Raw genomic sequence first — 13,607 nt, 5'->3', positions numbered from 1 at the left:
GGTTCTATCTGCAGGTTTGTGGATCAGGAATCCGTGTGCCTAAGAATTAGAAGGTGGCTAGGTATGGATAGGCTAGGATTCTTATTTCCTCCAGAATATGCACTGTTAAAAAAAAATGCCGGTGTGGTTTTTTCCCCCTTATATCTGCAGAATATTTGGAAGAGAGAAATTTTAGTCTCCCCCTACTGGCTGCTATGATTGGCAAAAGATTTGTGTGTGTGTGTGTGTGTGTGTGTGTGATCATACTTTTGGCGACTTTAGTGGGCTCTTCCTACCAGCCCTCTCCACCCTTCCACCCCAACACTAGGTAGGGGAGAAAGAAGGTTAGAGGAGAAAGGAGGCATCTGTATCATTAGACTACCTTCTGCTTATTGGAGGTGTTGAGTTCCTTAGGGCAATGTTGATCTTTGTGGTCAGGATTTCTTCTTTCTCTTTGCTCACAACCACTTCACAGACCTCAGCAGCAAGGGAAGCAACAGCCTCCCCCTCGGGGCGCTGGCATTTTTATACCCGCTTAAGAGTCCCCAGAATCCTAGACATAAACTGTCTGCAGCTGGCAGAATCCTGTCTCTGCGAAAGCACAAGACAAATCGTAATCAGTGGCTGTGGACAATCTAAAGTAGCCACGAATCCTACACCTGGAATTAGTGACAAAAACATAGTCACATAATACTTCCTGTGTTTTTAAAGAAATCAAAATTCTCAGTGTGTGTATATTTATGATGGTGAAATATACATTACATAAAATTTACCATTTTCCACTCTTCCTGGAGGTTGATTTTGATTGTAGGAAGGCTGTGAAGCTCAGACTAGCCTGGGACTCACAATTACATAGCTAAACTGGCCTCGAACACAAGATCCTCCTGCTTCTACATCTTTAGTACTGTACTGCCATGCCCGAGTGTATTTATTTATCTGTTCATTCATTCATTCATTCATTCATTTGTGGGAGGGGTGAGTGAGTAAACATGTATGTGCAAATGTATAAGTATGCACTGTGAGTTTGTGTCACCTTGGGTGTTATTTGCTTCCTAAGGTAGAGTCTCTTCCTGGGATATGGACATTTCTGATTTGGCTAGGATGACTGGCCAGTGAGCCCTGGGGGTTCTTCTGTCCCTTCCTCCTCAGTGCCACAATACCAAGTGTATACTAGCAAGCTTAGGTCTCCCTATGGCTTCCGAGTAGTGCCCCCTGACTGTGGAATCCACTGTAAATGCACAGCCCTGTGTCGCTGAACACAGTTGTGCAGTGCATGATGGTGCGCGTCGTGAGGACTCAAGCTGGATTTCACATTCGAACTGTACTTCCTTGCAGCTTCACTGAGCAGCCTCTTGATCACACCCTTCCCGTCTCCGAGCTCCTCTACCTCCTCTTCCAGCAGTTACCAGCGCCGCTGGCTTCGAAGTCAAACAACGAGTTTGGAAAATGGCATCTTTCCAAGGAGGTGAGTTCCGTGTTTCCTCTGACTAAGGAAACTGCTCGTATAAACAGCTTACAGGACCCGACAGGCTTATCCTTGCCTGTTGTCAGAACAAGAAGACCCAAACCTTGTCATTAGCTCCAGCTTAGCCTGAAGTTTACACATTAAATTGTTTAAGGAGATAGTAAATTAAAACTAGGTAGGCTGGCCTGGAATACGGTTTGTAACCCAGACGGGACTCACTCGCCATCTTTTGCTTCTGCTTCCTAAGTGATAGGATTATGAGAATGTTGATACTGAGGACCCATGGTTTTATTTAGATGATATTGGAAATGTCTGAGTAGCTGTGCAATGTAGGCGCTAAATTGGGTGATGATTTAAAGTGAATATGCTCTATCAGCAAGAAAAGGTGGGATCAATATCTTCTCTGGTTACCCTGATTCCAATATGATATTTGAGGCATAGTTCCTTTGTGGCACTTAAATTCTTAGCCTGAATAGGTGTGGGTGTGCGTATACGTAGAGATAGCCTCAGGCTCTTTTCTACCTTGATTTCAGTTTGCTGTTGAAGTTGAGATTTATTCAGTTGTGTACAGAGCATGCATTGGATGCTATAACAGTAATATCCCTTGGTTTTGTACCTCAAAACATTTGAATGGAATTTCCACGTTGCTAAACTAGGAGACAATCTGTGAAGATGACTCAGTCATGTGCTTTCGCTGAAGTAGTGACCAGTAGGAAAGATGACAGTAACAGGTGTACAAAGGACCCGAGTGGGGGGAAACAGCGGTGGGGTCTCATGGGGGCCAATGAAGAGCCCAATAGGAAGATAAGCTGGGGGCCTCTCTTCTGTTCCTCTCAAAACCCTAGGGAGCAGCATGACGTGGTAGCAGCTGGTCCTTCACTGAGCTGCCGCTCTTAGTGAGTGGACTGAGGAGGACTGATGAGACCGTGGAGTTAGAGAGGAGGGCAAGTGCTCGCTCTGCCCTCAGCACGCATGTGCTAGAGCGTGTTAACTGGGTTCCTGTGGCTTCTTCTCATGCACATTAGGGTGGTAACAGGTTCAGCCTTGGTGTTGTTAGGAGAATAAAACTAGATGAGCGAATCAAGTCAGACCACATTTGGTATACGGTGAATAAAAACATTGGCAGTACATGTGTGTAGGTTGATGTAAAGGCAATATATGATTGGACAGTAGAGAGTGGGGTGGGGACAAGGTTGATAAGGCGGGAGAGAAGGAGAAAGCTGGTAATTCAAGATGGAGATGGAAGAAGAGGATGGTTCAGATCAGGGTGAACTAGATCTATTTTATCTTGTAGGTGGGAGGTTTATTGTTTGGATATATTGTGGATTGAGAATTTAACATATAAATCTGTTTGATAAGTTATTGATTGTTGAATCATGCTTTTACCGGGCTGTAGAGGACCGTGTGGGTATTGGGCTTCACGCTGTGAGACTGCAGGACTGGTAGCAATAGAACCTTATTTTTAATTTTTACGGTAACACATATGTATAATCCTAGCACTTGGGAGATAGACTTAGGGCAAGCTTGCATCCAAGGCCAGCCTGGGCTACACATAGACACTGTCTCAAAACAAAAACAAACAAAAAACCCCCAAAATTTGGGCTCTCAAAATGGCTTTATAATTAAAGGCACCTGCTGTCAAGCTTAATAACCTGAGTTTGATCTCAGGATTCATACAGTGGAAGAAGAGAGCCAACTCTAGGAAGTTTCCCTGTGACTCCAGATACGCGCCATGGCATATGTTCACAAACCACATTCACATACAAAATTTTAAAAAAAAAAATTTTTTTTTGAGACATGTTCTCTACATAGCTGTGGCTATCCTGGAACTCACTGTGTAGACCAGGCTGGCCTCAAACTCAACAGAGAACCCCCTGCCTCTGCGTGTCAAGTGCTGGGATTAAAGGTGTGCGCCACTATGCCCAGCATCTTTTTTTTCAGCTGCAGATAAACTACTGGCCAATGGGACTTACTTAGCATTGTTACTGCTCTCACTGGAATGAGCATGTCAGGGTCACACCATTTCCATCCTCACTGCCGACCTGCAGCCTCTTTTCTGCAGTGGGAAGGAGGGATGCAGAAAGCCGTCCCGGGACTGCTCTCCATCCCTTCAGACTTACGTCTGAAGCTGTCTGTAGCATTTGCAAGCCTGTGCCTCTGAAATCCAAAATCAAATTGCGTGGAGACCCGGTGCTGGGAACTGTGGCTCGTTACTGAGCTTCCACCTAAATAAGTACGTTACCTTCAGACAGCCTGGCCACATAGTCAGGTCTAGCTACATCGTCAATGGGACCAGTGTGACACCAAAGTGCCAGGCCCTTCCTTACTCACGACGCAAGAAGGATGTTGGTAAAGTTGCTAGAATGTAAAGATCATGTTTAAAACTCTTACTTAAGATGTTATAGTCATGTGTGAGTGACACCGTAAGATTATAAATCCTGAAAACAGCATGTTTGTGTCATAGTTTAATATGGTATAAAACAGTATGATTCACTCTAACTTTTTTTTTAAAGATTTATTTATTTTATGTGTATTAGTACATTGTAGCTGTTTTCAGACACACCAGAAGAGATCATCAGATCCCATTACAGATGGTTGTGAGCCACCATGTGGTTGCTGGGATTTGAACTCAGGACCTCTGGAAGGGCAGTCAGTGCTCTTAACCGCTGAGTTTTCTCTCCGCGCTCCCTTCCCCCCCTTTTAAGTATCGATGCCCCGCTCTGCCGTTCTGACTAATGCAGAAGAAGAAACACAGTGATCAGTGCACATGGATCTCAGCCTGTTTTGCAGGCACATGCAGCTGAGGGGTCCAGGAACCCCCTGTGCTGTTGATGCCTCCTTTTCAGGAAGCATGTGGCCTGGAAATGGAGTCTTTGTGTTCATTCCCATTCTCTGACCTGGAACCTGGAGCGCAGCCTCTCGTGGCCGAGCGCTGCGGTTACAGGTACACACCGCCACCAGAACAGAGCCCCCGACATCCAAAGCTTCTCTGCTTGGAAAGAAAGTCTACAGTAATTAAAAACACCCTTCCTATCCTGCTCGGGGGTATACACCTTCAACTCTACCACTCAGGGAGCAGAGATGGATGAGTTTGAGGACAGCCTGGTGTATGTAGTAACTTTCAAGCCCACCAGGGCTACATGATAAGAACATGAAGTAAATTTAAATTTTAACATAAATAAGTAGAATCTTCTTAAAGAGAGGTACATGTAGTTAAGCTCTCCTCCAAGTTCAGGCCACTTCATCCTGCTGGGTGGCACGTTTCTGGTACAGGACACCTATGTATCCATCGTGTCCAGCTAGCAATAGCTCTGCTGCCTGCGGGGGCACGGGAGCCGCGGGCATCTCATCCCCTAAACCACCCAAATCCCAAAGGAGCCAGACCCCAGGACACGCCCCTTGGAAGCCTTTTAGTTATTAAATTGAACAAAGTTGCCAGTGGGACATTCTTAGACTAATCTGTTCCATAGGTTCAGTGTACGTTCAACTCTGACCTCAACAAGAACTGTGCTCAGCAGCTCTGATATCAACTATAGTTGTCCTTATGTACTAAAACGTGATAGTTTTTACTTTGAGTGATTATGATTTTGAGGTACTTATATATGTCAGTATATTCTTAAGTGTAACAAAACACAACTTCATTTATTCGTTTTCTCTTTGAGATAGGGTCTAGCTATATAGTCCATGGTAGCTGAGCTCATGGCCCTTCTGCCTCCCTGCCATGTGCTAGGGTATGGATTATCTTCCCTCCTCTGTTTGATTTCTCTATATGGAGAAGACTTAACTGTGTAGCTGTGTGTGTGTGTGTGTGTGTGTGTGTGTGTGTGTTAAAACCCACTGACTGATCTGAGTGCTTCCAGATCTTCCCTCTGGTGCTGCATCCATCACAGCATCCAACAGTGTGAACTAGTCAGGGTGAGCATCTGGTCACTGGTGATTTCCAAGAGCCTAGACTGGCAAAGCCGGCATCCTGGGTTATAACTCTAGAGTCATTCCCCAAGAGCTTTCTGTCCCCAGGCAAGTACTGCTTTGGTTTCTGTGGGGTTTGTTTTTTTTTTTTTTTTTTTTTGTTTGTTTGTTTTTGTTTTTTTTTTTTTTTGTTTTTTTTTTTTTTGTTTTTTTTTGTTTTTAGTATAAAATAGTTTTTTCAGGGCATGGGGAAGGGAGTTAAGAGGGTAGTAGGGGCAGAGAGAGAGAGAGAAGTAGAGGATGGCCTTGAGCAAGTGGAGAGAGAGGGGGGAAGGTAATAGGGAGAGAGTAGGAACAGTTTCTGTACTTAAAAGGCTTGTGCAGTGTACCTGAACCTGAAGAGAGAATGAAAAGGTATCTGACTATACAGTTGGATTCTTTGAGACACTCTCAAGCATTCTCTGTTGTGGAATGATACTTAAAAGAGAATTAGGATACTCTGACCTGATTTGTTTCGTTGTGGATAGTTGGCCCAGAACTACAGAGTGAAATCCTAGGGCTTTAGATGTTTACAGTAGAGACAGGAAGATCTAGCCTCTGTTCCCCTAGGAAAGTTTTACAGCAGTTCAGCAGGTGGCACTCTCTGCTATACTAAAAAACGATAGTTGAGCTGACGGTTGTTTAGAGGGTAGAGAAGGAGATGAGTCAGATAGCCTCGTGTTGATCAGTTTGAGTGTGAAAGGAATGGAATGATGCATGTGCTTTACTTTTGAGAAAGAGGAGAAATAGGACATTGAGCAGAGAGAAGCTGTGCATTATTACACCAGAGAATACTTTGTTATTCTTAAAAAAAAAACAAAAAACAAAAAAACAGGGTCTCATTATCCCAGCTGTCCTTGAACTCGAGTTCAAACCTGTATCTTCAGCCTGTCTACCTCAGCCTCTTGAGCTGGTGGGATTGCAGATGGACACCACCACACCTAGCTAGAATTTTTATAAGCAGAACAGAGACAAACTAGTGTCTAGGAACAAGCTTTTAATACAGGGGCCTTATAACAAAGAGTAGGAGCCTTTTCGAGTATCAGGTCATTTTCTGAGTGAAAATTTGTGACAGTCTGCATGATTCTCCAAGCCTTCTCTAGTCACTAAGAGCTGCAGATTTCTCAGAGAAAGAAGTTGGTGGTTTGTTAGGATATTTGGTGTTTTCATGATACCTGCAGATCAGGAGTTCTTATCAGTCACACCCTCATCCCAGATCTTTAGGGATGCGGAGAGCAGAAACATGCCTCAGAGCCTAGAGCAAAGTGCTCATCTCCCTTCTTTTAAACCTAGCTTTTCCAACCATGCAGCTTTGGATGTATTAGTAAGTGTTAGTAAGAGTATGTGTGTTAGTAAAATCCAGAGATAGTTTAAAACTTACAGGATACTGCAGACTGTGAATAGAGCCCTAAAAATGGTACAGTTGGTGACAAAGAAAACACGTGTCGCATGCTGCTGTGTGGCAGGCTGGTTATACTCATTTGCAGGATACTCTCTGGCCTTTACTTTGGTGTAGAACAGAACTCTTTTTCCCTCTTGCTGTAGTAGGTACCGTGGTAGCTCTCCTGACTCTTCATAGCATTTAAATAAGAGTCAGGCTAAACCATTGTTGTATTCTTCCTGAGATGTATATGAAGAATCTGTTGGCTCTGTAACACTTATTACAGAAGCAGTCCTTTGACTGTATCAGAAGAGAGTTGAGCCTTTCTGTGTAGCAGATTGCCCAGAGTGCTGGGTCAGTTAATCGCGTGGCTTCATCTGAGCACTTCATCTGCTGGTTTTTATAGCCTTGGGGGTGGTTCCGGTGAGTGTTGAAGCGTAAATATTCCACAGGACCTGTCTTCTGAGTCTCGGGCACACATGTGGCAGAGCCCTGTAGGCATGAGAGGACAACTTTGAGGAGACAGTTCTTGTCTTCCGCCTTGCTGAGGCAGGGTTTCTCTTGTTTCTCCTGTGTCATATGCTAGGCTAGCTTGCCTGTGAGTGCCCCACCACAAGTTCTTCTGTCCCTGCCTGTCACCTCACAGTGGGAATGCTGGGATTGTGGTGAGTCTCAGAGCTGGAGCTCAGCTGACTGGGCTTGTGCAATGCAGTAAAGACATTGACCCCATGAGTACCTCTCTAGCTAGAACCTGTATTTTGGTTAAACTGGTGTCTCCCGCTCTTTCTAAATGCAGTCAAAAGGGTGAGAATCAAGTGTTTAAACTGCCACTGGCTTTCATCTGAGGTTCTTCGGATGGTAAGGTGGCAGTGTGTAAGATGTAAAATGTGATAAGTGGATAGATGTCCTCTTGGTTTTCATGATAAAGGAGCAGGAGAATGAGTTTGAGGTAGATGGCTGGCGGCTGAGTCCTCACTATTCCGTACAAGCGTCCTGAGCATCATCCCATGGCAAAACAGTTTGCCCTCAGCGACTCACTGATACATGGCCACTTTTCAAATCTCATTTTCCTCCAGGTCAACTGATGAAACATTTAGCTTGGCTGAAGAAACATGTAGCTCTAACCCGGCCATAGTTAGACGGAAGAAAATCGCCATCAGCATCATCTTTTCCTTGTGTGAGAGAGAGGCCGCACAGCGGGATTTCCAGGACTTCTTTTTCTCCCACTTCCCCCTGTTTGAATCTCACATGAACAGGCTGAAGAGTGCAATCGAAAAGGTAAGGAATGGGGGTGCAAGGTTCCGGGACCCATTCCAGACAGATAAGGAAATGAAAGGCAATACAATTGTGACCTACTGGCAAATAGGGAGAGATTTGTGGTTTAAAATGGCACATTATGTGGGGGGATGGTCTGCCATAAGGAGGTCAAAACATGTCCTGGCAAAATGTCCCTTAGGATTTTTAAAGATGGAGACCAGGATGCTCTAGGAAAGAAGGTTACTTCTTTTTGATGGGGGGGGGGGGGATGTCGTTACCATCAGGGTTTTAAGTGTATCATTGTTCACTAATGAGTCAGCAGGTCAGTCATAGAGGAATTTCTTCTTAGAGAGTAACGTGGCTCACTCTCTTCCATGAAGGCCATGATCTCCTGTAGGAAGATCTCGGAATCGAGCCTTCGTGTCCAGTTTTACGTGAGCCGTCTGATGGAAGCACTGGGAGAATTCAGGTACAGTTCAGGGTTTGAAAATCCAACAGGAAGGGATGAGCAGGTGTGTGACCAGCTGCCAGGAGACTATTAGAAGAATTGGGGCACTGGCAATTTTTAGTCATTGTAGTGTTCTGCCCCTGAGAACAGAGCAAGTAAACATTTGAGTAATCCTCACTGCGCCTGGCAGTTCTTAGTGGGACTCGTTTTTTTGTTTGTCGTGTTCTTGGGGTGGGTGTTGCAGTTTGGTTTTGTGTTTATTATGAGATGGAGTCTCACTGTGTAGTCCTGGCTGGCCTGGAACTGAGTTGGCTTCAAAGTCATAGAGATCCTCCTGCCTCTGCCTCCTGAGTGCTGGGATTAAGGTGTGCATTACCACATCTGGTTTAATGAGATTGTTTTCATCAGAATGAACTGAAATATCATTATGTCTTGTAATCAGTTCCATAATCTTACATGGCTGCTGTTCCGTAGACTTCGAAGGCAGAGTCTTTTTTACCCTTTGTACAAATGTTAAAACGTGGGTTCAGGGGTGTCCTGAGCGCAGGGAGAAAATAGGTGCATGTCATGGAATCCTAGCTCTCACTTGCCTGGGCACATGTAGTGCCCATGTAGTGCACATGCGTGCCTGTGGTGCACATGCGTGCCTGTGGTGCACGTCCTGGTCTGGACAGTGATTGTCTGATGCCCCTTCTCTGATCTAGGGTCCCACCAGTCATCGAATAGCCCCGTTTTCTTTACTCCCTGCCTGTAGACTGTGGTTAGCAGGGTGAAATGCTGTTAGGTGGGGTTTTCCCACACTCTGCTCATCTGGGTTTCTTAGAGCCAGTCTCTCAGCGGGGAATGGAATCTCATTGTGAAGCAGTGTGCCAAATAGCTGAGTGCTTAAAAAATATACGGTTCCTAGAATGTTAGAACATATTTTGCTGGTGAGCTCAATGCTGCCTGAAGCAAATTAGTACTGTTTCTGACCTCCAGCTACAGATAAGGAACTGTTTAGGTTGTGTCATTTGACGACTGCCTGGAAAGTGCTGAGTAAGCTTTCTCCATTGATGGCAGCATTGGATCGGCTTGTTGTCCTACTATGGTCCTATTCAAAGCTGATTTGTGCCTGAGAGTCTGGATGCTAATCTAATCACAGGACTAATCTTTCAGAGGTGAAAACCATATCGAACAGTTTTATACTCAACTTTGTCAGTGAGCCCTTCCAGAAGCAGACAAAATAATGTACTAGTATTTAGAGATATGAATTCTGTTTTATTTTGGCTGGCTTGTTTGTTTGTTAGTTAGTTAGTTGGTTTGTTTTCAAAACACAGTTTCAGTGCATAGCCCTGGCTTTCCTGGAACTCAGTAATAGAGCAAGCTGGTCTTGAACTCAGACCCACCTGCTTCTGCCTCCCAAATGCTGAGATTAAAGGTGTGTGCCACCACACCCAGTTGAGACATGAATTTTGTAGGTAAATCCTAGACCTTGCTACTTTAATCATCTTCACTGCTACTGTTTTTATAGATACATTTTTAGTTGAAATAGAATATCACTTTGATTCCTCCCAGACACCCTCTTTAAACCCCCTCTCGTGTCTTTTTCCCGCCCTTACACGCATACATTGATAGGTCCATGCACAGATGTAAAAGCACAGCTTGCTGAGTTTGTTTTGTATAATCGCTTTCAGGGATGACCACTCTGCAGTGGACAAGCAGTAAGGAGACTTATCGCTAAAAGAGGAAACTGAGTCTCCTCTCTCGGTAACACTAGCTGCCTGTAGATTTTAGTGCAGGGTGGGACCCCAGGATGAGCTTTCTCTTTAGAGTTGATATGTCCATGTGTGCTGCTGCTGTTCGGCTCTTGTGTACGCAGCCATTTCTAGAAGAAACTGTGTCACTGTTTCTGGTATTTGGCACTTGCAGTCTTTCTGTTCCCTCTTCCATAATGCTCCTGGGGATATGTGATGTAGATTTATTCACTGAGGATGGCATCCCCAACATCTTTTGATCGCTGCGCTGCGTCCAGTCATGGAGTCATAACTTCTTAACTCAGTAAATCCTACTTTTGGAAGTGTGAGGTTTTTTGTGTTCTGTTTTTGCCAAGGTAGGTTGTGCTCTGTCCTGATCCCTTCAGGTACACAGCTGCTTAGTCTAGTCTGAGTATGTCTGCTCCGTCTAGATTTGGGAGAGACCTGTGTTATTCATTCATTCGGGGCTGAATTTCCTTCTTATCCCGTGGAGAGTCTGAGTAAGTTTTCACACCTGGAAAAACACATTTGAGCCCTGTAGCTTATAACAGAGCCTGCCGTGCCTGGATCCCATTCCTTGCCTTACCACTAAATATGTGTGTCTGCCATAGAAGTTGGCATATGTTAGTGAGGGAGAGCCATTGTGTAGCTTCTTATGTAAAACAAGATGGGCGTTTGATGTAGAAAGCCAGCGCATTAACCAGAAATCAGTAGAGTTGAGTCACCTAGCAATCTCATTTTCAACATAGCATGTGCCTTCTCTGTCCTGCATTCTGTGTGTGTCCCATGCCACCTAATTCTAAATAGAGTTCCTATGTGGCTGTGGCTGCCTCGTACTCAGAGTTGTCCTGCCTGTCTCTGAAGTGCTCCGATGACTGGTACACCCAGCTCCTGCTCTGTCTTTCTCTGCCGATGCTGTGGAGCTGAGATTGTTACCCAGTGAGTGAGTACTTGTCTAGCATGCAAAAAGACCAGGATTTGATTCTTGGGACCACAGAAGCAAAATAAATAGCATCTAAAAGTGACTGTATGATACCCTAGAAACCTATACAGTTTTAAAGTTTTTATGTATAAAATTTAAAATAAAATTTAAACATGATTATAAATTCTGAAAAGGGACATTGAATTTTTTAACCCCTTTTATTATTTGTGTGTGGGTGTGTGTGTGTGGGTGTGTGTGCATTTGGGATCTAGCCCAGAGCTGAGTACTTTTTCTTTTTAATGGATGCTTTAATGTTAGGGATGGTGTGCTTTTTCTCTTAAGGGTTTCTACACTGCCACGTAACTTTGCCATTGTCTTGCAGAAGCACTCATAATCTGTAAATAAATGAACATTCCTGGATTCCAATAAAGATGGTAGCACTCAGATTTGTGCAAAGTATAGTTTCCCAACCTGTATTCATTTATTTTAAAATTTCATAAGGATTATATAGATCCAAATCACAGTGTTCAACTTTGTTCTTCGACACTAAGATACCCACAACAACTATTTATTACAGTTTGTCCCTTCTCTCTCCTGTAGAGGGACTATCTGGAACTTATACTCTGTTCCAAGGATAGCTGAACCGGTATGGCTTACCATGATGTCGAACACCTTGGAAAAAAACCAACTCTGCCAGCGCTTTCTCAAGGAATTTATACTTCTGATTGAACAAGTCAACAAGAACCAGTGAGTATAACCCTCTTGGGACTTGTGGATCACTCCTGAGCCAGTGTGTGTTCTGCACGGGACATGCCTTGCCCTGTATTTGACTAATCTGGGTATGCTCTTGTCTGTTTTCCCCAGGTTTTTTGCTGCCTTACTGACTGCAGTGTTAACTTACCACCTGGCCTGGGTACCAACTGTCATGCCTGTTGACCACCCTCCCATTAAAGCCTTCTCGGAGAAGCGTACCTCTCAGTCCGTGAACATGCTGGCCAAAACACATCCATATAATCCTCTCTGGGCACAGCTGGGTTAGTACCTATTTGACTCTTCAGAGAATGTGTTAAATAGGAAAAGAAATATTCTGGGAACTCGCTTGTACTGGCTTTCTAACCAAGTCTCTTAAAGATCGTCTCTTGGAGGAATAAGATAGGCCCACAGATCTGAACTGACAGGCTCCTCTAGTCCCTTTCCATTGCTGGCTGCTTTGTTCTGCTCTTTTGAGACTTAATAGGGAAACTGAGTTCTCCACACCCACAAAGTCTGTTCACCCTGTTACGGTTTCTTTAACTACTGACTGTTTGGGAAGATCATTTTTTGTGGTCAAGTTGTGATAGGGCAGGGGAGGGCTGTCTCATATCTTACAGGTCACTCAGCAATATACCTGACCTCCATTCGCTAGATGCTAGTACAACCCCTGTCTTCCTAGAGTTGCAACCATCGAACTGTCTCCGAATATCAGTGGGAAGAGGAGCAAGAAAAGGAGTGAGTGGCTGGGGAGAGAAGAGCAGGAGAAAGTGTCACACTTCCATCTACCACCGCTGTGACTGCACCATAGATCTGATGTCTTATCTGTCACTTGGTCCTTGCATTGATGGTGGTCTTACTTCCTCACCCCATATATGAGTAGGCATGGTATAGTAATCTAACACTGCGCGGGTGGGCCTGGGGTTACATATCTGGGTTTATGAGGCCTTGTTCTCAGCAAGCATTAGAGTGACACGGTATGATCACATGACATTCTGTCCCACCCGTGTGCTGGAACTCAAGAGTTGAGGCCTCCATAGTTAGCTGCCTGGTAGCTCCTTCCTCCAGTCTTTTGACCCCACCCTAGTACTTGGATTAGAGTGTGCATGGGGTGTGGGAGCCAGAGGCTTCTGTTCCCTTTGTTTCTGAAGGTAGTCACTTAGCATTCCCGTGCCTCTTCTTTTTGTATGCTAACAGTAGAACCTGGGACTTTGTGTGTGGCCAGATAAGCACTCCACACTTGACCTGGGTTGGGGTTGGGACTTGTGTTTGCTGTGACAGGCAGTCACTTGCACCAAACACCATTGCTCTGGATGCTGCTCCTGAAACTACATCATGGAGCATTTATAGAGAGAGAAGGAATCTTCTTGCAGGAATCTTCAAAGGGTCATTGCCAGGGAAAGCAGTGGGCTGGGGGAAAGCACTGTGGCCTAAAGTGTTTCAGAAGCTGCAATGAACGCTGATACCACAACACCAGCCGTGTTGTTAGTGCCCTGTACACACACTCCTTCCTGTCACAGCTGCCCTTATTTTATAGCAGTAAAAGTACTTGCTTGTCCTTGTGCCTCATCGGGTAACAGGCGCGTCTTTAATGAATTAATCTGTGGATAGTAAAACCGTGTTAGACTGGAAACGACTGACTACACATGACTAATCCTAGGTCTTAGGAGGCTGAGGCAGGAGGATTAAGGTAGGCTAGTCTGGGCTATTTAACCAAGACTCAA

General features: G+C 44.7%; 1 protein-coding gene across 1 annotated transcript in view; it reads left to right on the top strand.

The window, feature by feature from the left end:
* FNIP2 (folliculin interacting protein 2) overlaps window positions 1-13,607 on the top strand; it is a 98,796-nt gene that overhangs the window by 55,124 nt on the left and 30,065 nt on the right. The window contains exons 9-13 of the mRNA XM_080916280.1: window positions 1,315-1,444; window positions 7,850-8,051; window positions 8,411-8,499; window positions 11,734-11,880; window positions 11,998-12,167. Coding sequence (XP_080772406.1) covers window positions 1,315-1,444; window positions 7,850-8,051; window positions 8,411-8,499; window positions 11,734-11,880; window positions 11,998-12,167 — 738 coding nt within the window. The remainder of the gene's footprint in view (window positions 1-1,314; window positions 1,445-7,849; window positions 8,052-8,410; window positions 8,500-11,733; window positions 11,881-11,997; window positions 12,168-13,607) is intronic.

This window comes from Micromys minutus (assembly GCF_963924665.1).
Source record: "Micromys minutus genome assembly, chromosome: 4".
NCBI classification, from domain to species: domain Eukaryota; kingdom Metazoa; phylum Chordata; class Mammalia; order Rodentia; family Muridae; genus Micromys; species Micromys minutus.
This window is presented reverse-complemented; position numbering and strand designations above follow the sequence as displayed.